The 26305-nt window shown below is 41.2% G+C and overlaps 1 protein-coding gene and 1 pseudogene across 1 annotated transcript; both read right to left on the bottom strand.

Annotated features, from left to right (window-relative positions):
* Positions 1-656: 656 nt before the first annotated feature.
* Positions 657-23658, bottom strand: FNDC7 (fibronectin type III domain containing 7). Its single transcript, XM_039841036.1, has 13 exons — positions 21863-23658; positions 21338-21356; positions 17377-17631; positions 16258-16518; positions 15242-15499; positions 12981-13235; positions 11695-11952; positions 10873-11127; positions 9381-9635; positions 7481-7741; positions 4336-4365; positions 1406-1474; positions 657-1202 (listed from the first exon to the last, which is right to left on the bottom strand). Exons 1-12 carry the CDS (start codon positions 21923-21925, stop codon positions 1410-1412), a joined length of 2235 nt encoding a protein of 744 aa, XP_039696970.1. The 5' UTR covers positions 21926-23658; the 3' UTR covers positions 657-1202; positions 1406-1409.
* LOC120585339 (uncharacterized) lies at positions 14912-15030 on the bottom strand (annotated as a pseudogene).
* Positions 23659-26305: the final 2647 nt, after the last annotated feature.

Genomic DNA, 26305 nt, shown 5'->3' with positions numbered 1-26305 from the left:
GTAATGAGGTCCCCAAGTAATATGAAGGCACCTAGCCTAATTCTTGTTTATTCACCAGAACAAAAGTGAACTAAATTCAGCCTTCCGCTGTGAGTGCTCTCTGATGCAGCAAGTTTCCTTTTTAGAGATCTGTGACTGGCTTGTCTCCTTTTCAAGTGTGGATGCTCTGGGGAGTATCTTTCACCAGTGACACATTATGTATCTTTCACCAGTGACACATTATGTATCGCTCATCAGTCTTTCACAGAGAGGGAAAGGAGGCATAGAAGAAAGTTTGCCCTCCCTCCCAGTATACCCGAAGCCCAACTCCACGCTCCAATTCCCTCCGGGTAGTGTTCCTAACTACAGCTATTGGCTTTGCAGCTACGCTTTTGGGGAGTAAACACTTTCGTTGTGTGTGCGTTATACAAGTTCTATATATACTATTTTAAAATAAGGTTATGTGGCATTCGAAGGACAAACATTTTTCTAGGCACAACAGATTTATAGTTTACATCATTGCTTTTCCTCTTCCAAAAGGCAAAAAGCAGTTACAGTGTGAGTGGAGAAGACAGCAAGATTGATGGACCTCCCCACAAAGGATGCACATATATCAGTTTGCCACAGTTCGAGGGCCTGCCCCGGCTGTCCTTCCATTCATAGTCTTTGCTCACTCCAAAGAATGACTGCAATCCTTCTAGCAACTGGCCAGCAGCTCTGCTTTCTCAGGTGTTCAAGCGGCAAAGGTCACGTCACATGATGCTTTGGCTTAGGGAACTCTGCAAGCAGCTCAGCTTCTTCCAAACTTGAGATGAGGGTGTTTGTTAACTACAGGTGGGCCTGGCTGCTGCTGCTATGCAACCTATGACGCAGTCCTGGTGGAGGATTGTTCTGGGATGAGCGGTGTCTCTGTGTGGTGCCGTGGTATCAACTTCTCTGGCAGTGAACATTTCCAGCCCTTGAATGTCTAGAAGCCTGCATGGCAAGTGTTGGTGTTGACGAAACACTTACAAAGTGGATGTGTTGAAGTCTGCGGTGTGTCTGGATGTGAAATATCGAAGAGAATTTCTACTAAGCAGAGCTTTCCCATTTCCAGGACCGTCCCAGTATGCTGGCTCACCTTGGCAGCCTCCCAGGGGACTTTCTGGATCTATCTCTCTACTGAGTCTTTTCCGCAGCAGTCCTTGAACTCTTGTGCAGGTGAGGACACGCCTGACCTTGTCCTGGGGAAGTGGAGACAGAGCTGTTCTTTGAAAGGCCTACGAGCTTGTCCTATCCTAGACGCATTTTGTATTCTAATAGATCTTTTCCATTTCTAATCACACTAACGATTGAGACAACTCTGTAAAAGATACGGAAAGAATTTTTTAAAACAAAGACCAAAAACTTTGCTTTTGAGTCACACCATTCGATTTAAATTACTCACTTGGTCAAGTTTCTGTTTTCATCAGAGGCTTAGTATGTCTTTCTGCATTTCTCTTCCCTCTGTAAATCACTGAAAAGGGGAAGAAAGTGAAGAACCATCAAAACACATTAAACACACAGACGCTTTCTTAAATTAAAAAGCCCTCAAATGTCTCTGAGATTTAGATTAGTATTTTGACCTGAAATGCTATTTTTGCAGCACTTCACAGTGAAGAAGCAGGCAATTAAGATGATCTGAACCATTCAAAGGGCAAGAAGAAACTGACTAGCAGTTTCTAACTGACCAGAGTGAATCTCTGTCCTGCTTCATGAAACAAATACTCCCAAAGAGCCTCCCGGGACAAAGAACTTTCCTCTCCACCCCTAGGCCAACTTTCTGTGTTCTCAGGGAGCTCCGAAATTTTAACAGTTCAGGGAGAACATTGTGCGAGGAGAACATAAACCTGTTCAGCAGCCAAGGGAGCTGCAGAGAGGAGACTTCTGTGGAATGTGCAGCCTGCATGCTGAAGATGATGGCTGCCCCCATGGAGGCACAGACCCCTCTCGTCTACTTCCTGTTAAAGGCCAGGTACCTCACATAGATTGTTTTCCTTCTCCCTTCCAACCTGTGTCAGATTTCCAGGATCAAAGTAGCTTCCTTGAATTAGAGCTGTGGTTCTCAAACCTTAGCGTGTATCAGTTACCTGAAGGGCTTGTTAAAACAAATATTGTCGGGGCCCCAACCCCAGAGTTTCTGGTTCAGTAGGGCTATGGTGAAGCCCCAGAAACTGCATTTCTAAGCGGTTCCCAGGTGTTGCTCATGCTGTAGGCCCTGAGACCACACTTTGAGAACCAGTGAGTTAGGGTATCATGACGACTGAGGTTAAAATGCAAATATCTTAGAAGTCGCGCATTAAAGTGGTAATGACTGACGCATAATATAAAAGGGTGTGATATGAGCCTAAGCTGATCCTGAATTAATAACTACCATTTATGAAGTTCGTGTTATGGGCCTGTCATTGTACACCACAATTTATACCTCATTTAATCCTCATAACATCCTATGAGGTGAATATTTTTTCCATCTTTCAGATGAGGAAGATAGGTTTGGAGAGAATCAAAGCAAATCCCCTGAGGGCAAGCAATAGGGGCAGGATTTAAACCCAGATCTGTCTCTTAGAAAATTCTTGCTGTTGCAAAGCTTTAGGATTATCCAAGAGTCAAGGGAGACCAAAAGTCTTAAACCAACAAAATTCGCAAGACTGCCCTTAGCATATCTGGAGGCCCCATGTCAGCCAGGGACCTAATTTGACTCGCCCCATGTACAGGGAAGAGAAAGGCTGAAATTGGAGACAGCAATTTAGAATTTTTCCCTAGACCTGCTGAATTCTATGTGATATAGAGGCCCTCGAATGACCCAGCTAATGCTTATTTTTGACGGTCTTGCAGGATTTCTACATGGATCTACTGAAAGAGAGAGGCAGATTTCAGGCTGGAGACTAAACCTTGCTAAGGAAGGGAGAATTGATGATGAGGGCAGTCCAGAGGGACAGAGGAAGGGGAGGCTAGTGATCTAGAGCAGTGCTTCTCAAACTTCTCAAGTATCAGAATCACCTGGAAACCTGATAGAACTGCAGAGGGAGGCCCTCTTCTACTTCGACAGGTCTTGGCCTCTACACTTTCTCTTGGCTCTCCATGGGATACCGATACACACCAGAGCGTGAGAACTATTGCCCAAACAGTGTTTTCCAAACTCGTATATGCATATGAATCAACTGGGATTCAGTACATCAGGGTGGAGCCTGAGATTGTACGTTTTTGAACAAGCTTTCTGGTGATGCCATAGAGTGATGATTTGCAAGCATTTTTTAATTTTTTTTTAAATTTTTTATTTTTCGGTTATAGCACTGAAACTCTTTAAGAAAATCTTAGAGAAGGCTAGTATATAATTCACGACTCCTCTCCTATGAGGAATCCCCAAGGTGCTTCAACTGCCCCTCCATGGCTCAGGGGAGCACTGATTAAAAACTACCATAATACTGGAAATAGGTTCCAAGAATGCAGACCTGGGCCTGTGCACATTTCACTGAAAACCAGGGGTTATGGTCATTAGTACTTTGGGAGCTTTTTAAAGTAGTTTTTTTTATAATTTAGAAGTTTCCTCACAGTTGGTTTTTAATAAGCCAGGCCTATTGCCCTGTCGTCACTGGAAACAGAAACTCTTTAAAAATTAATAGAGATTGTGCTTATTTCAGACCTGCAGGTAGGGCAAGGATTTGAAAGCATGTGTCCTGCTGTGCTGAGAGAAGCAATGGTCTGGGAAAGGAAATAGAGACAGGCAATGGAGGGAGATTCCAGAGCCCGTCGCTGCCAGTGGAAGGAAGGCTTGGATGGGGAGCTGGCCCAGACTGGAGGCTGTGCCATGGGGTTTACAGGTAGAAAGGCTTCATTTCCAGTCACAACCTCTGAAGTCAGCTATGTCCGACTGGGCGTGTGTAGGCACACAAGCATGCATGTCCTGTCTATAGTTTGGGGTTGATAGTATTCCCTGGGGTTTTTCCCAAGGCCCAAACCCAAGCCGGCCTCTAGGAGAACGTGGCAAGCACTTCTCATGAAGCAGCACATGCTACTTACTGGGTCAACACACACGACTCTGCATGAACATTTCTGTAGCCCGGCCCAAGAACAGCCCCGTGGGGCACCCAGAATAGTCTAGGTGGGATCAGCACTGAGCACACCTGAGGAGGCAGTGAGGGTTATCTTTATTCCAATTCCCCTTTCAGCACCCTTTTCCCGCCCCCGGGCATATCCATCCATGCAAACCAGAAGCAGACATCCTATCATTTGCCTTCCTGACTAATTGAAGAGTCAGCTTTGATCTTGACTTCACTGTCACTTTAAAATGCAACAACAAAACGCTCTTCTGTTTTATCCATGAGAACAATGACTTACCCATTCCAAGTGTGCTTCCAGAGCAGGTTACTGTAATAAATAAAAACAGCATTTAAAATGTATTTACTGATATATTTAAGATGGTGAAGATAAAACTTAAGAAAGAACAAAGGGAAAGTAAAGCAAAGAATGAATAAGAACCAGTTTGAGTGATAGGAGGAGATAACTAACTACTAGCAGTGTGACCCTGGCACTTTCTGTGCCTCAGTTTATCTGTAAAGTGGTAAGAATACGAATGCTAACCTCAGAGGGTTGTTATAAGGATCAGTTGGCATGTATACATGTAAAGCCATTATAATAGTGCCTGGCACAGGGCACTCAAAAATATTAGTCTTTATTATTATTATTATTAATTATTATTATTATCATCATCATCATCATCATCATGATCATCATCATTTACAACGTTGTCCTAATTATCAATGTAAAGCATCACTGACACTGAAATAATAAAGAAAAAAAAAACAACCCTGAAAACCAAAAACAAAAACAAATTCCTCCAACTGCATGGTTTTTACCAGGGAAATTGAGCAGAGGTCAACTTCCTAACTTGAATCTAGACACCCAGTCATTGGCCACAGGCTTCAGATGGCACCCCACCAAATGGCACTAGAGTTCTAACTACCAAGGACTTCTGGTGGCTAACAAACCATCAGAGGAATGACTCTCTAAGGGTTGAATTGTAGGCATGGAGCAGAAGAAAGAACATTCACTTGCGGGCTATATGATCATAGGAAAGCACGTAAACTCATTGACTCATGCTTTTTTTTAAAATTTAAACTACTTTGGGCTACGGTTATGTGCTAAGTCCTGGGAGTCCAAGAGATTATCACTTATTAGAGGAAATAACACACAATCCATTCACAATAATAAGGCACAGTAAAGATAAGGATGATGTGGGGTCATAAAGGACAGAGGGAGAAGACCAACTCCACAAACGGCTGTTGGAGATTTCACAGGGGAGGGACATGTGGGTGGTGGAGTTCCCTTGGTGGTGGTGGGGTAGAATTCCAGGCATAGAGAGGGGCACTGCGTCAGCTTGGAAGCGTGACGTGGCATGGTATGTGTGTGTGGCTGGGGCGGGTGTGTGTGAATGATTCCCTGTGACTTTCGTGTCCTGTCAGCAGTGGTAGATGGAGCCCGGAATTGCACTGCCCAATACAGTAGCCACTCCAAATGTAGGTAATCTGAACTGAGATGTGCTGTGAGTATCAAACGCACATCAGATTTTGAAGACTTAGTATGGAAAAAAAATGCAAATCTTTTTATATAGATTCCATGTTGAAATTATAATATTTTGTATATATCGGGTTAGCTAAAATACATTATTAATTTCACTTATTTTGTTTTTGTTTTTTTTTTATTGTGGTTACTAAAAAATTAAAATTTTTCATAAATGGCTTGGATTAAATTTCTATTTCATGGTGCATGTGTAAAAAAAACAGACTGGGGACAGATTGTGAGGGACCCTGAATGCCACACTCAGAGAACTGAATTTTTTCCTCCGGTACAATAGGAAAGTTCTGAGGATTTCGAAGGCATGAAAGTAGCACGATCAGATCAGTGTCTTAGAACGACAGACAACTCCAGTAATAGTAAGGAGGCCGGCAAGAGGGCAGGAGGGGAGGGAGGCAGAGGTGGTAAGAGCTGAAGCGCAGAAGTAGCTGTAGGAACGAAGAGAAACAGTTGGATTTAGAAGCCATCATGAAGTGAACAGGACAAGACTTGGGGTCTACTTAGATATGGAGGGTGAGGGAGAGGGAAGCTGACACCGGGGTTTTCAGCTTGTGTACCTGAAACAAGGTCGATGGGAAGAAATCAGAAACTGCTGAAGAAGATCAGAAGTTCCTTTTGGTCTTGAGGAGGGGAAATGCCTTGGGCACCTCTAGGTGGAGGTATCAAGTGTGAATATAGATTTAGAGGTTAGAAGAAAAGAAGGGTTGTACATAGAGATTTGGGGGCCTCTGAGCCTCAATTTTCTCATTTAGAAATTGGAGATAATACAATCTGTTGAACCTACCTCACAGTTATTTTGAGCATTCAATGAGCTAGTGAATGTGCAAACACTTGATAAACTGTAAAACATTATGCAAATATAATGAAGTATCGTTATAAACTGCAGCCTCTTCTTCCTAAGAGCTCATTCTCACCCCAAAACCCATTCCTGTCCCCTTTCATGCTTTGGGCCAGCTTGTCCTGTGGACAAGATAATGAAAACACAAGGAATCAGAGCGTGACAGCCAAAGACAATGAGAACGCCCCCAAAGAGGAAGTGGCCCAGTTCCATCACCGGGAGCCGCCTTGAACTTTCTCATCGCCTTCGCATAATTGGAAATTTTATGTTCTCGTTATCAGTAAAGATTTCTGCACCAACATTTATTCTTCTTCCTGTGTTCACTTTGCAAGTGAGCTCTTAGGAAGAAGAGGCTACAGTTTATGACGATACTTCATTATATTTGCAAGTTCACTTTGCAAGTGAACACAGGGCTTCATCATTTCCTTTCTTTCTTTTTTCTTTTTAGAAATATATGAAAAATATATGACTACGCCCTGGGCAAGGTAGCAGAAGGTGCTGGAATCCAGAGCAGGAGAATTGCTAATATTTTTCTGCCAGGTCTGGTGAGATGGCAGTTGCTGACAGTCATGTTTCGTGATCACGCACTGTTCTGCCCACTCATATTTCCAAACCTCGTTTATGATTTATAAATTTGTCTTTTTTTCTGATCCTCCAACTCTTCCTCAGTCATGAGCCTGAATCTGTGCAAATAAAAGTTCAACTATCTTCATTTCCAACATTCTGGGGTATCTATCATTATCTCTAAGACTATGTTAAAACTCTAGCTCCAAATCTCAAAGCAAAAAATAACTTTAAATCTGCTTTACTATTTAAGCAGCAAGCAGCTTATCCTTTTTCTGAAGGAGAGGAGAGAGAGAAGGGAGACAGAGTGTTTCCAAATCAAATGAGAAAGCATCACAATTCGAAAGAAGCTTGGGGTCCCCAGAGGCCAGAATCTGCCTTCAGGACGTAGGAATGTCATATCCTCTTTGATCTTCCCATATAGCAAATAAATGTGAGTGCTCAGAGTCTTAATTCACAGATTGAGTTGAGGGTTAATTTTAAATAAAGAGTCATAACTTGCTGTACCTGAATATATTTTTTTCGGACAGAAGGTAAGCTTCAGTCCTGTCTCAGCAACTGGTGAGACCATCACAGTATATACATCCCCGCAAGGTATCTCGGTGACATCACAGAAACTGAGGCCAGTGCTTGGGGCACATGTGAAAATGCCTTTGGAACCATAGAGGTCAGTGCTGTAATTGGCAGAGCCCTTGGCAATTTGCCAGTAGATCCGGATGCCATTAGGGCCCAGCCTATATAATTTCACTCCCAAAGGGCAGCAGGCACCTGAAGGAACAACAAAACAGACAAACAAAATTATCATTTATTCCCCTATCACACAAACATGGCCTTTAATACTATGGGGAAATAATATAAGTAACCTGGTCTAAGTAACATATGATTAGAGCAAGATTTGAAGAGGTACTCAGTAGTTCTTTCCATGGTGGGCCACATGATTAGAAATCCATGTGTGAGGGCGGTGGGGGCATGAATTTTTAATAGAGAACAATGGTGAGTCAAAGAAGTCCTCACTTGGCAGGTAATGTGTTATATATGACTCAAACCTTATGAGTCAAATACACAGAATCTTTGTCAAGATCTTTCATAATGCCCTAGTTTTATATGATTTTAGTGGGATTGAATTTAAATATAATTAACTGCTCTCAGCTTTAATTGAAAAGACCTATTTTGCTGAACTGAATAGCATAATGCCTGAGGAGCAGTCACTTAATCAACAGGCAGGTGATCAAGCTTTGCTGGTCCACACTTCATCCCTGCTAGCTGACTAGGTACTTTTTTTTTCTTTTTTAAATACCTAAAGCAGGTCACACATTAGGTGCCAAGCGGGACACCAAACGGTAGATTCCTCAGTAACTTAAATAAAGATATTATAGTATAATAATTAAAAAATTCAGTTATAGATGATCAGGTTCATTTGATTTACTCTTTCTAAAAAAGTTTTTTCTTTTCTTTTCTTTTCTTTTTTTTTTTTTTTTTTTGGTTTTAAGATAAGCAATGAGTCATATTCCCAGAACTGGATATGAGGGTGAAAACTTAGGCAGTAAATCTAATGAAAGACATTGGGCCAAAAGAAGGTATATATAATCAGCTTACAGATGTGTAGCACTTATAAATGCTACACATTATCATTATTACTATTTCACTTACCAATGAGGAAACAGAATCAGGGAGGATAAGGCAAAACAGCGTAGAAAAAGCCACGTCTTTAGGCTCTACCCTTGGGATGGCAAAATTATATTTCAACTCTCGCATCCCACATCCCATGGCAGACACAACTAACAGATCATCGAACTCTTCCCCATCAAGCCTGAGAGGCATCCTTAGGAGTGTTTTTCAAAACAGTTCTCCAAGCAGCCACTTCAGTGGACTAGAGTCCTATGAGAGAAATCTAATTTACTGACCCTGTACCACTTTTACCTTCCATGCTCTTTGGTCTTTATGAAGAACAAGATACAATACTGTCAGCAGACAGTGCTCTTTTAGCCTGTTGAAATAAGAAGCCGTGGAAGGAGCTGGAGTGGTTTAGGAGAGCAGGGTAGTCGCATAATAATAAAAGAAAAAATTCAAGTTGAATAGAATGTGTGATCTGAATGCTTTCTGAAAACTCTGCCAGACTGAGTTATTTTGTGCTTCAGGTAGCAGTGTCATATAAAAATCTGTCCTCCCTTCAGAAAAAGTATACCCGGACCTTGTTATCAAGGGAGTCCATGCACCAATGACCAACAGAAGCCTCCGAAACTTTGAGGTTCTAGTTTCAGAGGAAAACTAAAAACATTTTAGAAAGTAATCTGAATTTATAATGTAAGGTAGGTGGAGAAGCAGCATAAGGAAGGGGTTATGTCTGGATTTAAAACAGTCAAGGTCCTTATCAATACCATAGAGCTAGAGTTTAGAATTCACTTACTAGAGGAATAACTTTGATAGGTGCAGTCCGCAGTCAATCCGGTGGCACTAACTGCTTTTAACGCCACTGTGTAATTGATGCCACATGTGATGCATCCCAAGAGGCAGTGGTTTTGATGGGTGTGACACTTAGACTGGCCAGTGTGTGACTCCAGAACTGTCACATATGTCTGAGCCCCGGTTCCAACAGTCCAACTCACGTTGACTACTGATTGGGTGACCTGAGTTACTGTCAGACCAGCTGGACAGCATGGTACTTAAATGAGGAAAAAGAGAAAGAATTGGGGGTTTATTTCTACTGAGCGTTATTTGTAAAAAAAACAACCAAGAATGGTATTTTGACTGTGTTTCATTCAATCTCCTAAATATCTCAGACCTTTCATTCAACCTTTTAAATATCTTAAACTTTCAATTGTTAAGCAAAATTTCCTTTTGGTAAGCAAAATCTCAATTCTTCTGATACACATTTTAATATTAACTGTATAGAAAGTGGGTGCTTTCTCCAAATGCAGTACACTAACTGGCTGTGGGTAATGTGAGGTTCTCTCTAATTTTTTTTTTTTTTTTCAAATAAGAAAGAAATCCTTTGTTGTTCCCAATGCCAGGTGCAAATTTCAAAGCAACGGTTGCATGCACCTCTTCTTTCAATACATTCATTTCATAGCATTTACAGTTAAATGTATTTTGCCTTTCTCATGCATTTCATAGTACATAATTGATACAAAAGCTTGAAATAGTCTTAGCCACCTAAGAATACCAAAGCCAAGTCTCAATTTTTTAGAGACCCATTAAATAGGTTATAGAATCTCTAGAATCTTCCTGTGTATTTGGCGTTGTCTCTATTCCACTGCTTTTTACAGATCAATTTTTACAGTCCAAGTGTCATCTACTGTTATATATAAGAGAAAATAATGTCCAAAGCCTTTAAGTAATGTGCTAAATTTTGTTCACAGACAATACAATGAAACATTAACAGCTTTCTTTCATCAGGCTTTTACTATGTATCAGATACTACACAAAGCGCTCTGCAGAATTAATTAACTTAATATTACCAACCACCCGATGAACCCATTATCCCCCTTTTACCAATCAGGAAACCGAAACACAGAATGCATTGTTTAAAGAAAGACTGGAAAGGGCCGAGCCAAAGAAATAAATAACAAACCAACTCATTCCGTCACTTGTTAGTTGTTTTGGTAGATTATATCATGGGGGAATATGAATTCAAATAAATGTTTTTGCAGAGCCAACATATTCTCCCCTTCGATGTCCGTGTCTGAATATATTAGTCTTCTGGTGATATTTTTACAGAACCTGCGTCCAAATGTTGAAAGTTTTATTCTTTATTCTTTTATTCGGGACTCTTTGGAAGACCTCTAAGTTTAATGTATTTCTATTACTCGTAGGGTAGACCAAGTAAGAAAGTTCACGTCTTACAACAGTTCCTGAGCACCCCAGTGAAGTCAGCGCTCGGGCTGGTGGTCGCCACATACCTGTTTCCAGCGGCACGCTGTAGCTGGGCGGGCTCCGTCCGGCCTGTGTCTCGGCCACCGCGGTGACAGAGAACAGCGAGCCGCAGGGCAAGCCCCGCATGGTGCAGGACTCTCCCGCGCTGCTGCACCCGTACCGCCCCTTCTCCCCCTGCGCAGTCACCGTGTAAGTGGCGCCGTCATTGCTGGATTGCCAGTGCACGTTAACCATGGAGAAAGCATCCTCTGAAACATTTTTGATTTCGGGACTGCAAGGAGCTAAGAGATTTTAGATTAGTAACTGAAGCGCTCAGAATCAAAGAACACCTGTGCCATTTGGTCTAAAACTGACTTTTTTCCCCAAAATGAGATCATTATTACTTTCAACCATTATTACTTTCAACCATGTGTGAAGGCCAAATTCATAGAGCCTTTGCGTGGAAACCTTGCAGACACTGACATACGGGGTTGGGTTCCTAGAGCCTGGGACTAACTGGAAAACGTTAAGGGGCATTCTGAACTCTAAAAGCAAAAATAATTAAGACAAACGTTTGTCTTAATTTGTGGCCTTCACCTTCATGGTGTAAACATAGACAGACCCCCAAAGGTCGGAGGGAGTGCATGGCTGACAGGCAAAGCCTCTCACTCTCCCCATGGTCTCCTCTTTTTTTTTTTTCTCATTTTCCTTCTTCCGCCTTCCCTCTGCCTCTCTGTAGTAAGACAGCGGCTATAATGGTGGCTAATGGGAGTTAGCCTTTCTGCAGTTTTTGGCGAAGGCCGTCCTGAGGGATGCAGCTGGGGTGAAGCGTTCATACGTCAGTGAGTGAAATCACAGCCGAGTCGTACCTGTGGTTATAAATCGGGACGTACAGGACTTATTGCTGCCCCGGACTTCGCTGTATGAATGCACTGTGATGTTGTACTCGGTGTCACACGCCAGGGCTGAGAGGGTGCAAGCAGGAGCAGTGTCCGTGCACTCGAGCACGCTGGACCCATCTACAGCCTTGGTTTCGTAAAGTTCGGCACCACGAACCGGAGACCAGACGATCTCTACTCTGTCACTGGACACCAACACGGGGTTAACGTCACTCGGACAACAGGGAGCTGAAAGCAGGAGCAGAGAGAGAATGGAGGTCGGTATAGGAGCAATGATGTCCGTGGGGGAGACTGAGCTCCCCATACCCAGAGCCTCAGCCACCACCCTCCTGAATTATTGCAAGACTCTTCTTATGGGCCTTTCCAGCTCTAATTTTGGCCTAACACCCACTACATAGGGCGCAAATCCTCTAAGCATGACATTCAGGGTCATGACAAGCTACGCCTCATCTACATGTTTAGCTGTGTCTCCCCGGGTCCCCTGCCACACCAGACTCCTCGATCCGTTCCCACACGTGTCCTCATTTCCCTGCTGACCCCTCTACTGGAATGCCATCCCCTTCCTCTGCCTGACAAAATCATATTTAGTCTAACTTATTTATAAATAAAACATAATCCCTGCCCTGTAGAAGATCCAAGCCTAGTGGAGGAGAATCATAGTAATAGTAATAATGATGCCAATAAAAATATTTGCATTCTGTCTTATCACATACAAAGACCTTTTCGTATTCATCCTCTCATTATTATTTACCCCATTTTGCAGTGGAGGATACTAAGTAACTAGGAAGGTAGAGGCCATTCTGCTCATTTTATAAATGAGTTGGTGGTCAAGTTAGGACTTGAACCCGGGACTCCCCCCCAACTCTCTCCACCACATAGTATCTCTGCACTTCTGTTTTCTGGTCTCGGAGAAAGAATGAACTCCTGAGACATTGGATTGCATCTTCATCATCTAGCACAGGGCTGAATGCTGAGTAGATTTTGGTGGAGAATTTGATTTTTCAGAGCAGAGTTGAATGACTATATCCTTTTTTCTCTTTTCGTTGCTAAACTTTGCATTCTTGTTAAGCTTGGGTCCATGAAGCCAAAACTTTCTAGTCTGGAAAGGATGTGAGAGAAGAGATTCACTCTCCATTCTTGGCCCTCGAATGACTCCCAGGGGGTCTATGTAAGTCACTAAGTGCCACAGGTGATCCATTGTGCTGCCGAGTTTAGTGGACTCAGAAATCCCTATATAAGCATGAAGTGCAACCTACCTGTGGTATAATTGAACACATCGCCCAAGGGACTCTGCCCGGCCTTGTTATAGGCGAAAACACTGATAAAGTAAGTGAAGCCACATTCAGATAAGAAGTTGCACTGAGTGAGGGATGTGTTGCAGTGTACTTCCAAGCCATCATCACTCTTCACGAAGGCCACATAGTAATCACCCAGATCTACATTGGACCAAGACACAGACAGGTGGCCTGGGGGATCTTCTTGGATTGTCACTCTTCCAGGTGCACAGGCAACTAGGAAATGATGAATAATAAACAGTTGTGAGAGATTTTCTTTGCATCTTTGCAATTGTTCAGGAAACAAGATGCCAGGAATACATCAAACAGTATGTGCAAACCAACGAAACATTCTCGCATGTCCTAAAATTTATCTCACACAATACATGCTCGACTGTCAGAAACAGGCATGGATTCGCCTTGGTTAATATTGCCTGTGTTTCTGTGTTAAGGCAAAGCCAGGACCAGCACAGAATGAAGTCTTCTGAAGGAATAGATTCAAATGAAGTTTATTCTTTCAAGCTCAAAGCTTTTAAAATTTTAGTCATCTCTAATGGAAATCTTCCTAAAATACATCACACAATTGTGGGCTACAGGAAACACATAGAACTTTCTAAACATAGCTCCTTTATTGATAAGTCAAGGTCATTCCCACGATCATGACTGATTGTGTTATACACAAACTACAGTGGTGCCTCCTGGACTGATAAATACTCAGGGCTATTTCAATGGCATTTTATCCTGGCTGCACATTAGAGTCAACCGAGGAGCTTTTACAAGCTATTCATATCCAGACCCCATTCCCAGAAGCTCTCATTTTATTGGTCTTTGGTGGGGCCTGGGTATCAGGATTTTACAAAAGCTCTCCAGATGCTCTTAATGTGCATCCGAGATTGAAAAACGCCGCATGGTTCTCTCCTGAACTGAATAACTAACTTCGAGCTGCTGGGCTTTTGAAAATGTATTTTTTATCTCTTCCTTCACTCTCAGCTCTCCTATCCTCATAACCATTTCTAACGTACCATCCATGTTAAATTACTGTTGTTAAAGAGAAGCCAAATCACTAAGTTTGTTATCGGTGACCTTAATTTATGAAAATTATAAGAACTGGATCTGAGGGGTTGGCTTTTTTCCTGTGAAATAGAGTACATCGGCTTGGTGATGGCTCTATTTATCTCTGCTCAGAAGCCTCTTAAACTTGACATAATTCTGACATTTGGACCAAGTAGACATTATTATAACTATCTACATTTTCTTTATCTCAGAGAAGTGAAATCAGGCAAACGGGCTTGAATTCCATCTGCAACACTTATTATCATTAGGCCCAAGGAAAAATTATTTAACTTCTCTGAGCTTCGATTTTCTTAGCTAAAAAAGGAGATAATAGAACCTAACTCACTGAGTGGTCATGAGAATTAAGTAAAATGATGTATTTATATTGCCTGGGACATAGTAGGTCTTCACTAAATGTTAGTTCCCATCCCCCAAACATATAGATATTTCTAAATAGAGGAGTGAACCTCTCCACATATGTCTTTATAGCCCAAATGAAAAATGGAAGATATTTAAACACATTCAGAACTACAGACGGCCCATCTTAATCTTTAAAAATTGTTCGCACCAAGCCTAGGCTTGTGAAACATGATGGAAGGAAGAGGCTGCTATCTGCTGTATGCAGTTACCGCTGTATATAACTCAAACTGGATCTTAGAGTTTTTACAACCTTACAGATGAAAATCAACTAGTTAAGGAAAGATCTGGAATAGGAGCAAGACTCTTAATTTTTGAAGTGCTTTTTCTTTTTTTCTTTTATTATTAATATTTTTTAGGCGAGACAACCCTTGGTTGACTTCATAGACTGCAAGGACTTTGTCAGCTTACAATCTCTTATTTTTTTATTTTTTTATTTTTTACGCCTACAGCACCTGGTCTTCCTATGTGGTCTCCCATCCAAGTACTAATCAGGCCCGACCCTGCTTAGCTTCCGAGATTAGACGGGATCAAATTTGTTCAGGGTGGCATGGCCATAGACTCAAAGTGCTTTTTCTAATGCACAGGATCTGGATTCATTGTCAACATTATTTACTCATCAGAATGTCCAACTCAATGCTTTCTTTTATAGCAAGCTATCGTTTTCGCTTCTTCCAGAGTGTTCTGGAACACGGTAAGGTGATTATTCGTTTGTCTTATGGCGGTCACTTTGACTCACCAGCCCCACAGTAGCCTCGCTCTTGTTGACATACCGGTTTTCAGGGTCACTGCTGAAGCTGATCCGCTAGATCCTGCATCGTTACTTGCTAAAACTGAAATCAGGTACTGTGTTCCGCATTGGAGAGAGGAAATGATGCAGGAGCTGAACACCGTGCTACAGCTCAGCTCGGAAGAGCCGCTTAAAGCCATCACGGTGTAGTTGAACGCGCCTTCTGTCGGTGCCCATGAAACAGATGCCTGCAGAGCCCCACTGTCAAATGAGACTTGAATGTTGGCAGGAGCACGAGGACCTACAGTTTTGAGAAACAGTTAAGATTTCACAGTAGCCTCGAGAACTCAAGTACGATTTGCCCTAACAAGTGCTTTGCTAGAAGAATGCGCAGGCACAGGGCAGCGCGGGAGGGAGCAGCTCTATCAGGCTGCAGAACTGAGAGAACCATTTTCTAGAAGTGACTGGTTTTTTACAGCTTTTCTCTTCATGTGTTTCGCCGTGCTTTAAGAAGTTTTTAGAGACTTGGGATTTAGCCTGACTTTGCTAGGGCTGCTGTAACAAAGCACCATGAACGAAATGGCTTAAACAACAGAAAGTGATCATCTCGCAGTCCTGGAGGCTAGAAGTCTGAAATCGAGGTGCTGACAGCTTGGGTTCCTTCTAAGGGCAGTGAAAAAAGATCTGTGCGAGGCTTTTCTCCCTGGCTTGTAAATGGTGGTCTTCGCGTTCCCATGCATTCTTCCTGTATGTGTATGTCTGTGTCCGAATTTCCTCTTTTTATAAGGACATCAATCATAGCGGATTACGGCTCGCCCTTATGATCTCATGTTAACTAATTATATCTGTTACGGAATCAGAATTTCTTTACACAAGCAGTAAGCATTTAAACTACCAACAAGGAATAGTCAAGGCACTATAAACAAACTCATAATAAATTTAAATAGCTGTTGCCAGCTGTTCTATACTCATCACTTAACACTGCCCGTGATGGCTACAATGCATAACCCCTCTTGTTAATCAAAAATGAGATTTGGGGACTGAGCTAAGAAGTCTTACTTGTTCTCTGATTGCAGGTGGAGTCATCCCCAGGGGTTCCATTGGCATTCCACGCATAGGCCTTTATGGTATAGAGAGTCCCGGCGTCTAAGCTGGTGAATGTCAACGTGGTGTTTGTGGTATTCTCTTTCCATATTCTGCCCAAACCATTGGCTCGCATGATGGACACAGAGAATCCAATGGCCATATATACAGCTTCCCACTGCACAAGAATAGAGTCTGGACTTGGAGAGCTTACTTCTAGAACTGGTGCAGCCAACACTACAAAAACAAAGCACGTGCGTTTGTATTATGGAACTTCGGTAGAGGATAATTCAAACTTAGGAATAAGTATTAGAGGTTGATGATCCATAGTATAAATTAAATACTTGCTTTGCAAAAGGATTCATGGCAGAGTTTTATTAAAATTTGCTATTTAAATGTATATTATAAATTTGTTATTTAAATGTGTATTAGAATCGTCCTCTAGGTGATTCTAATAAACACTGAAGTTTGAGGGGAAAAAAATTATAAATGGCTTGGCAGAGGAATAGGAAACAGAGAAATTCTAATATTAGGCATTATCTTCAACTAGAGGTTAGTAATAAACTAGGTAAAACATCCCTGTAATCATAATAGAAGTCAGTGGGGGGAATGATGGTTTATACTATGTTACTGTACACACAACCTTTCAGAAATATGCCTAGGTACAACTTTACCAAATTGACAAATTGACATTTTACCAAATTGACAATTTAAGTAATATTGATGACAAACTTCAAATGTTTTAATTTCAAGCAAGTCGAAGTGCAACAAATCCCTTCCATGTGTTCTTTATTTGGCATGGTCTTGATGGATCACCGAAGTCAAACACAGAAATTCTTTTTTCAGACATTTAAAAGCAGGGATGCTTTTAAGGGTGCCAAGAAATGGTTATTTTCCAAAGCAAAGCATTTGGAATTTAAATACCACCTTCTCTACATATAACTGAATCTCCCCCTCTCCCGCCCCCTAAAATAATTTGGTGGCGTTTACTTCTGGGCACTCACATGACACAAAATTACATCATGCAACTGCTGCCCCAGTATAACTGATCTAGGTCACAAGCAATGGCCCAAAAGAGGGTGCATATCCAGCTACCTGTCTTTGCTTCTTTTGGAGGTGATGCCTGGCTTCTCCCAGCGGCGCTGATGGATCTGACAGTGATTTGGTACAAGGTGGCAGCCTTCAGGCCTGTCACAGTGCCTGGGGAATTGGCCACCATGGTTTCAATAACAGTGTCACCATCTTCTGCAGTGAGGAGGTAACTGGTAGCCCCTGGCACTATAGCCCATTCCACAGTGATACTGTTGCTGATTTTTGAATATGCCTGATCAATAGTGGGTATTTCAGGAGCTGAAAGAGATTTTGAAGTTGTACATTAGCTAGGACATGTATAAGAATTATTTTTTTCATCATTCTACTTTTCAAACTAAATCATTCTCACGCCTTTTACAGACGTAAACTTTGCCCTTATTTTCTAGATTGAGAAAGAAACAGCGAAAAAGAAAGGCAAATCTAGTCTCCAGAAGAAAGCCAGAAGGCTCAAACCTTTCATTCAGAAATGAGATTTCAGAGGTCCCCCCCACACACAACCCCTCTCTCCCCTCCCCTACCCATGTCTCTGGGATAATTTACACTCTTGTACTTTTCAAAGAGTGAAGAGTGGGAGGAATTGTGGGAAAGAACTCTGAGAGGAGGGAATAAGTAACTGAGGGGATTCATTCCATAGGATTCTACTCTAGTTTGGCATTCTGGGAATTTCCCAGCCTGCTTTGCCGCCCATCTCCTCTCTCTGCCCTGACTATCCTCTGCTGCCTCCAGCTAGGGTCCACCTCCATTCCCACCTCTGCCAAGCCTGAGTCTCCATTCATGCACTTTGCACATTTCCCAGATGGCATTTAATCTAATACAGAAAAGAGAATTGAGTTCTTTGTTTATAATTACGCCATTGTACTCTCTTTCACGTTATCAGAGTGGAACCATTTTCAGATTCTTCTATGTAAAATAAAAATAAACTTTATTCCCTCTTTCTCTATCAAAATATCTGCCTCAGCATAAGAACGAGCTGCTCTGGTCCCTCCTCACCTGGGCCTGGCCACGGTTCGCCAGGGGGATGTGAATGTTATGTCATGAGTTTATATAAGGCATTCCTACGCTTTAAGTATGGGGTAGGAGATACATCATGGTAATCAAATCTGCTACTTTGCACAAATCCACTGACACAAAAATGCCCTGGAAATAAGAGATTCAAGTGGAGGAAAAGGCCAAACAAAAACAGCTTCAGGTTTGAACCTGGCACTTGGCCTTTTATGCTTAAGGTACAGATTTGCTGGGTAAAATCGCTATATGTCAAATTGAAAACCACAGGGCAAAACAAAACCACAGGACAAAGAGGAGGAAGAGTAAACACAGACCAAATGAGTGATTTGCCAGTATCACCCCCTCCCCGCCAGCAGCTCCCATCTGCCAAACACCTATGCGCACGATACAGACAACCTTCTCCTTCTGCACCAATAGCTCAAAGAGTTAGCTCTGGCAGCATCTCAGAAACAACCATGCTGCAAGAATGAACAAAGTCTTCACTGTGCGCTGGCCAGACATTCCTTGAATATCACCCAGGACTGTCTCCTTTGCCATCAGAAGAAAATTATGATGTTTCTACATGCTGGGGAAAAGTTGCAAGCCTGCGCATCTTAGCCATTTGTGAGCAGAAGCTGACTGCAAGAAGCGTTCATGTCCCTTCTCCGCCCCCTCCCCACCCCCCGCAGGATAGAACGCCCCAGCAGGGACTCCCACTTCCAACCCTCCCACGCAAGCATCCCTTTTCTGCTCCCCAGTTCTTTGTTCCGTGTCGTATGCCTTCCTTCCTATCACTTGTGGTGTCTCTCAACTCCTGTTCCCTTTGTCTCCATAGTTCATCTTTATCTCCTCTGTTAGCCAGTTCTGCTCATTGGAATGAAATAACTTCCTGGAAAAACGACAACCAACCTAGCCACTGACACAGAAGATCTGATAGCGCACTCATGGGGTCGTCTGAAAGGCATTAAAAGGCTAGCGTGACACAGACGACCTCCCCATAGGACTGTGAGGGGCCTCAAAAGGCCACGAAATGTGCCCCACTGAGTTGAGCCGGGAGAGACACACTTGCCCAGGAGAAATACGTGGAGCCCGTATCAGCAGGATGAAACACAGTTTTGACGGTGGAGAATAGCAAAGGGTTTGGATTTGGGAACTCTGGGTTTGAGCCCCGGCTCTGCCATTTACTTTTGCTTGTGAACATGTATGAGTCATTTAACCTCTTCTAGTCTCAGTTTTCTCCCTTGAGAATGTGAAATGTTAATAATACCTACATCTTAGGATTCACATCGAAATGTAAAATACCTACGTTTTAGGACTGCTGTAAAGAATTAAGTAAAATTAAGTGTATGGAAGGGCACTTTGAAAGGTAGGAAGAGTTAGTGTACGTATGTATGTGTGTGTGTGTGTGTGTGTGTACCAGGATGAGCAAGTTTTGGGTTTGGAAAAGCCAGACAGCGTGGCACTGCCATGGAGAGGTGCCAGGGTAGGTGAGATTCTGGGAAGTCTGGGTTAGGCACAGGCTGGAGAGGTAGACTGCCTATTTTACACTTGCTTCTAGGGCGGGATCTGAACAGTAACAGCAATGAAAGAAGATCAACACCCCTGTTCTCTGTGCTCCGTAAAGAGATGGGAAGCGTAAGGCCACATAAATTAGCAGCAGCTCTTCTTTCTTTCTTAGTTCTATGTTTGGCCCACTTAGTGCATTGGCGAAAGAGAAAACATTATTACCCAGACGTGCAGTCAACCATTCTGAAGAGTCAAAAGTGAAACCCTTTGATTCTCGGCATCTGTGCATTCTACTGACTCAAACGTCTAAACTAGCCCACATGGCCTCAGTGGCTAGACACCAATAAACAGCTGATGCCGGAGAGCTGAAGCCAAATACACACACCCAAAAGGAAACCTCCTACATAATATCAATAAAACACACCCATCCATTAAAAAGCCAGGACAACTCAATTGACAGCATCATCAGGATCTCAGCCTACCCCACTCTCTCGCTAGTCTCAGTGAGGGACTAAAAAAGCAACTCATTTTGAGGGCTCAGTATATCTTGGGAGCTTCTAAGAGATAGCAGACTAGATTTTGTCCACCCAAAGGCCACTTATTAAGAAAATTGCTTTGTATATGGCCAAACAGTCCTTCTCCTAGCTTCCTGGTCGATTCTGAAGGTTTCTTAAGAATAAAATACGTGAATAAGAATAAAGCATACAATAATAATTTTTAAAAACCTATTCTATATGCATGGATTTTATGTCTCAGCCATACATCTATCTCAAACTTTTAAATTGCCTTATTCATACTTCCTTTTCTGTGGCATAGGCAAAATAATATTGTTCCTATTTTGAATTGCCATGAAAGTTTATTGGTGATGTAATCGATATTACATAGTTCCTCCAGATCATCTGAATCCCACTGAATATAAATTTCCATTCTGGGGGCTTAGATTTCTAGAATGCACGAACTAGGTGAGGCCTCTAGGGAAATTATCCTTGCCGTCAGTCATTTATCCCAAAAAAAGTTGGTAAAATCTTTTTAAAACAAAGCCTTTTTCCAATTCTGTTGTCATTGTCTATATTAAGGAGGAAATATTGGAAGTGTAAAAGACTTTTTTATTAATACATGTCTAGTTTTCTCCTCAAATTCCTCAGAAAACAAATTAGAAAAGTTATATAAATTAGACTCTTCACTGTTTATGACTAAGATTTTGTTCCTTTGACTGAAATGACAACCATTGAAATACTTTACTAATGGCTAACTGTATTTGAGAAATCCGTGACTACATGACTCTCGACATCGCTGTACTCAATATGAATATCTTACAAGGACTTATCTTTTAAGTGTGATCCATCTATTTGCTCAGAAAATGGTGAATACATTTTCCTGCTATAGAGTTTATATTTCAGGGTAGCACAAGAGTTAACAATGAAAATTAAAATCAAATATTGGGAGGGAAAACTTGCATTTCAGAAAATTTTACCTGTTTTTGCTGAAGCAACCTGAAAAGGAAAGTTTAGAAAATTAAAACCATAAAGAAAAACGCCATTTTGGGAAGTGTGAAACATCAATCAGAGTAGTAATAAATTTATCATAACATTTTTATACATAATATGAGCAATATTTCAATCCTTACAGTTTATTTGCACAAATCATTTCCCAACACTCAAATCTACTACAAAGCAATCCTAAATAGAATTTAGAGGCTGGAGGCGGATCACATTACTATTTCATTTTTCTCTCTGAATCTGCCTATTGAGCTAAGTCAGTAGCTGTTGACAGATTTTTCAGAAATCTTTGTTCTTAAAATATAATGATAATCTTGTTTTCTTTCTCTAGTAAATCACATTAAATTTCAAACACACAAACATATATAATCTTGGTATAAGCCAAAAGTATTTTGATTTCTATCTCCCTACCCCCCTAGGCCTGTAAAGTAAAAGAAAGATAATCGATGTGTCTTATTTTTCCCTAAATAGTTACAGGTAGGTCAGAATGGTCAACTCACCATTTTAAGACAGATAAGACTGAATCCAATCAAAGACAAACATTTCTTGGGTCCACCAGCCATCCTGTTGGACACAGTGCTCACATGGTACACAAGAGAGTGATCAGGGTCCTTTTTGGTCCCCAGAAGGGCAGCACTGTAGGTTGCTGGGTCGTGGGGCTGTGTGATGCTGGGAACAGACCCTGGGAAGTAGCTCCTCCCCTTCAGTACAGAGCTGACCTGTAACTAGGGGCCCATGGAGACTGGCAGGGACAGGTATTGCAAAGGCTGAAAAAAAAAATGAGTTGAAAGCCACGCCAAGTGAGCCAAAAAGCTACTGTAACCTGGGCTTTAAGTAACATGTTGAATGTTCTCCTTTAAAAAAACTTTTGTTTCTAAATAAAAATTTCACAAAGCTGTATAGAAAATTGTTGAAACTGTGGAATGATTATTTTAAACTAGAGAATCCTGACCAGTTTTATTTATTCTTTTTCACTTTTATTTCTTCTTCTTCTTCTTGTTTCAGTACAAAGTGATCAGCCCTGCTGTCAGGCATAATTTGCCGTAGAATTTCAATATCAAAGATGAAAGTGGGCTTGGGGTGGAGGAATTAGGGAGATGTTGTTTAAGTGTACAAATTTACAACTAGTAGATTAGTAAATTCTGGAGACCTAATGCACAACATAGTGATCATAGTTAACAACATTGTATCATAATCCTCAAAGTTGCTAAGAGAGTAGATTGTAACTGTTCATACAAAAAAAAATGATAATTATGTGATGTGATTGATGGTTAATGATACTGTAGCAATCATATTGCAATATATAAATGTATCAAACCAACTGGGTTTACTCCTTAAACTTACACAATGTTGTATGTTAATTATGTCTGGAAAAAAAAGGTGAAAGGACACAAGCTTGTCTCTGTACTGAAAAAGATAGTGGGAGGTCCTTCATGAGTACAATAAGTTCATCCATCGCCAGCACCACCCTGCGGTTCCAGTATCTTTTTTTTCAGAGCCGCCTTCCTATTTGCATAAATTTTATGGCTCAGCCATATGTCTATGTAGCTCTTAAAAATAATTAGCATTTAATTCAAGCACTATAATATTTAATTCTAACAATAAACAAGTATATCAATGACTAATAAACATTATCTGTCGTATGAAATCACACAAGTATTAAATGGTGGAGCTGGGATTAAAACTCATCAGTCTGACTCCTGCTTCTAACCAAGATAGGATAAAAAGGACTTGATTTACCCTCTCTGACTTACTGTAAAGCTATAATAATTAAGACAACATTAATTATGAGGACTGGCATCAAGACAAATAGATCAATGGAACAGAATAGTCCAAATATAGACCCACATTTATGTAGACAACTGATTTGCAACAAAGGTGCAAAGGTAATCCAACGGAGAAAGGATAGTTTTTATAACAAATGATACTGAAACAATCGGATGACCATATGCAAGAAACATTAACTTTGATTCATACCTCACGCCATATAAAAAATTAATTCAAAATGGATTATAGACCTAAATGTAACACCTAAAACTATAGAACTTCTAGAAAAACATAAAAGGAAATCTTTATGACCTTAGGTTAGGAAGAGATTTCTTAAATACAACACTAAAAGAATGTTTCATTTTAAAAATTGATAAATTGGACTTCTTCAAAATCTAGAACGTCTACACTATTTAGGGAATGAAAAGACAAACCACAGACTGGGAGAAAATATTTTCAAATCACAAATTTGATAGAGAACTTGCATCCAAAATTTTTGAATTTAAAACATTTTTAAAAATATGTATGTATGTATATGTATATAGTCTCATAAGAAAACAACACAATAAAAAATAGGCAAAATATTTGAACAAACACTTCACAAAAGAAGATATACACGTGGAAAGTAAGCACATGAAAAAACCCTCACCATCATTAGTCATTAGGAGAATGCAAATTAAAACCACAATGAGATACCACTACATACTTATTAGATGTCTAGAATTAGAAAAAAAAAATTTGACAAGGATGTAGAGCCACTGGAAATCTCATACCTGGTGGGAATGTTAAATAGTACAACCACAAACCGATTTGGCTATTTCTAAAAAAAGTTAAACACATGCCTATTATATGAACCAAACATTTCACTCCTAGATATTTACAGTGGAGGCTCAAGGGACTGCAATGGAGAATGAAAAGTTGATAGGGGCAATAGACTGGAGAACCCAGTGGAATTAAATAATTGTTGGAAAGGATATTAAAGGAAGTAAACAAAACTATGGGAGTTGGTGATCAGAGAATAGGATGTTTGAAATGGATACTGGAGAAGTTTCAGTTATCGGTAATGGTCTGTTCTAGGATGTAACCATGAGAACTGACAGCTGAGTTCAGGTGGAGGAAAAAAAATCTTTGGAGGTCAGGAGATCATGAAATTAGAGACCTGCGTATTGGAAAGACTGTTTAATGGATAGCGGAATCACTAAGAACTGTGGCAAGAGTAATGAGGAAAGAGGCATTGAGCCATCTGTAAAATTCTTTAAGTGTTTATGAAAATACTAGGGGAGTATCTTTCGAGGTCTGTGGGTGACATGAACAACTGCGGGATATAATAGATGGTATAATCTGATGACATGAACTTTAGAGGAGCTAGGAGGTTTAGAGAAGAGGGAGAAACGGTCGTCTGGAAGTACAATGATTTTATGTTAGAAAGTGTCTCCTGACATCCAATCTCCTTCTCTAAACTAATGCTAAGTAGTTTAGGTTTTGTTATTTGGTATACAGGTCCAGATATCTGGACTTGGGAAAGCCGCGGATTACTGGGTCCCGCTGACAACTGCACAGTGCAAGAGCTGGGCACTGGAGAAAGTGCCCGTGCTGCAGGCCTGGTGCTGGACAATGCCACCCATACTGCAGGATCCTGTTGAGAGAGCACACCGGGAAGCAACCCTTTCCTCCTGCAATGGCAAAGATTCTGTGCCAGCTGGCAAAAGAAAAAATTTGAAGGGCCCAGATTCATTTTCACGGAGGAGTCTAAAAGAATGAGTTTGGATCTCAGAGGCAATATATCCATAACTGGCACAGCATTCCTAACACCCAGATTATGGTCTTTGAATACTGTTTCTTACGGAAAGAAACCAGGGATCCTTAGAGAAATGGTTGATTATTCTAGGTCTGAGCAAGGGAAAATACAGTATGAGCGTGGAATATCTTGTCATACAAGAAGGCAAGGAAGCTGTTAGAGATTACTGGGGTCATGTCAAAAGGACTCAGCAGCCAGTGTGAAGAGGCTCCCATTAGCAAATGATAGAATAAGTATCAATAAAAATAATAACTGCGATGGAGAGAAACACATCAACTATGTTAACTGCGTAAGTTCACAATGAAACAAACTAGCAAAAGATTTCTCATTGATCACCTTTGAAGGATGCTAGAGAACCATTTTTTAAACAAAACCTGGTAAATAAATGGAAAAAATAAAAAATGGCTTCAACAGAACTTTCTTTCCGGTATGAACAGTGGAGGTCAAGCATCTAGGAGCAGCATGGCCATTCTGGTCTTGAGATCCAGGCACCTTTCAAATTTTTTGGTCTGCCATCTATAGGGTGAGGCCCTCTTTTTTCTTGGTCCGAGATAAAGCTCTAGCTATCATATCGAAGTTCTAAGCAGTGCAATTAAGGGGAGAGAGAAAAGATAAACTATATGCCAATAAGCTCTTAAGAAAGGTTCCTGCTGCCACTTACATCCCATGGGTCAGAAGTTGGTCTCATGGCTATGCCAAGCTGAAAGAACAACAACAACAAAAAGGCACACAGTCACAAAATTCTATTGCTATGGAAGACGGGAGGAATGGGTAATGAACAGTTGAGTCTGTACGACACAAATGAGATTCAGGGCACAGGCAGATGTGTAAGTCTAGGGCAGAACTTGCAACATTTAACAAGATACAAAGAAAAAGAGGTTAGGAAGAAAACGGGATAGATGTGGCTGCAGCCAACCTTGTAGCTTGCAGGAAAAAGGCAGCCAGTTGAGGGACTTTTTACCTGATATTCTTTGGACGTGAAGGGAGAAAGAGTGTGGAGGTGGAGTAGGAGGAGACTTAAGAAACTGATAGATTTAAAGTAGTCACTTTAGGGGAAATGACAGAGTTGTTTAGTGATATAGAAGGGACATGGAGTAGGATCAATTGTCCAGGAAAAGACCGGACACTATGAGATTTATGGTGGCCGTCATTCATATTTCACCCTCTACCATATCCTAACTCGTACTTGATCCTTCCACCATACCCCTACATCCCCTTTCTGCCCTCAGGCTGACCATTTCTACCAAGGAAATATAATTTTATCTAGAATGTCTTTTTTCCCAGGTTGGGGTCGGGGAGAGATGAAGGAGGGAGGAAGAGAGGAAGGGAGGGAGAGGAAAATGGAGTGGGAAGGAGACAGAGAGGTAGATTGCAAGGA

This window comes from Pteropus medius, unplaced genomic scaffold (assembly GCF_902729225.1).
Source record: "Pteropus medius unplaced genomic scaffold, Ma_sr-lr_union100, whole genome shotgun sequence".
NCBI lineage: Eukaryota > Metazoa > Chordata > Mammalia > Chiroptera > Pteropodidae > Pteropus > Pteropus medius.
This window is presented reverse-complemented; position numbering and strand designations above follow the sequence as displayed.

Excerpts from the sequence above, each read along its gene's own strand:
- FNDC7 (XM_039841036.1), bottom strand. The coding sequence starts at position 21,925 with ATGGCTGGTGGACCCAAGAAATGTTTGTCTTTGATTGGATTCAGTCTT. Across the intron at positions 4,366-7,480 it reads TCCGAAAAAAATATATTCAG|TAACCTGCTCTGGAAGCACA; the intron begins GTACAGCAAGTT and ends TATTTATTACAG. Across the intron at positions 1,475-4,335 it reads TGGAAGCACACTTGGAATGG|TGATTTACAGAGGGAAGAGA; the intron begins GTAAGTCATTGT and ends TCCCCTTTTCAG.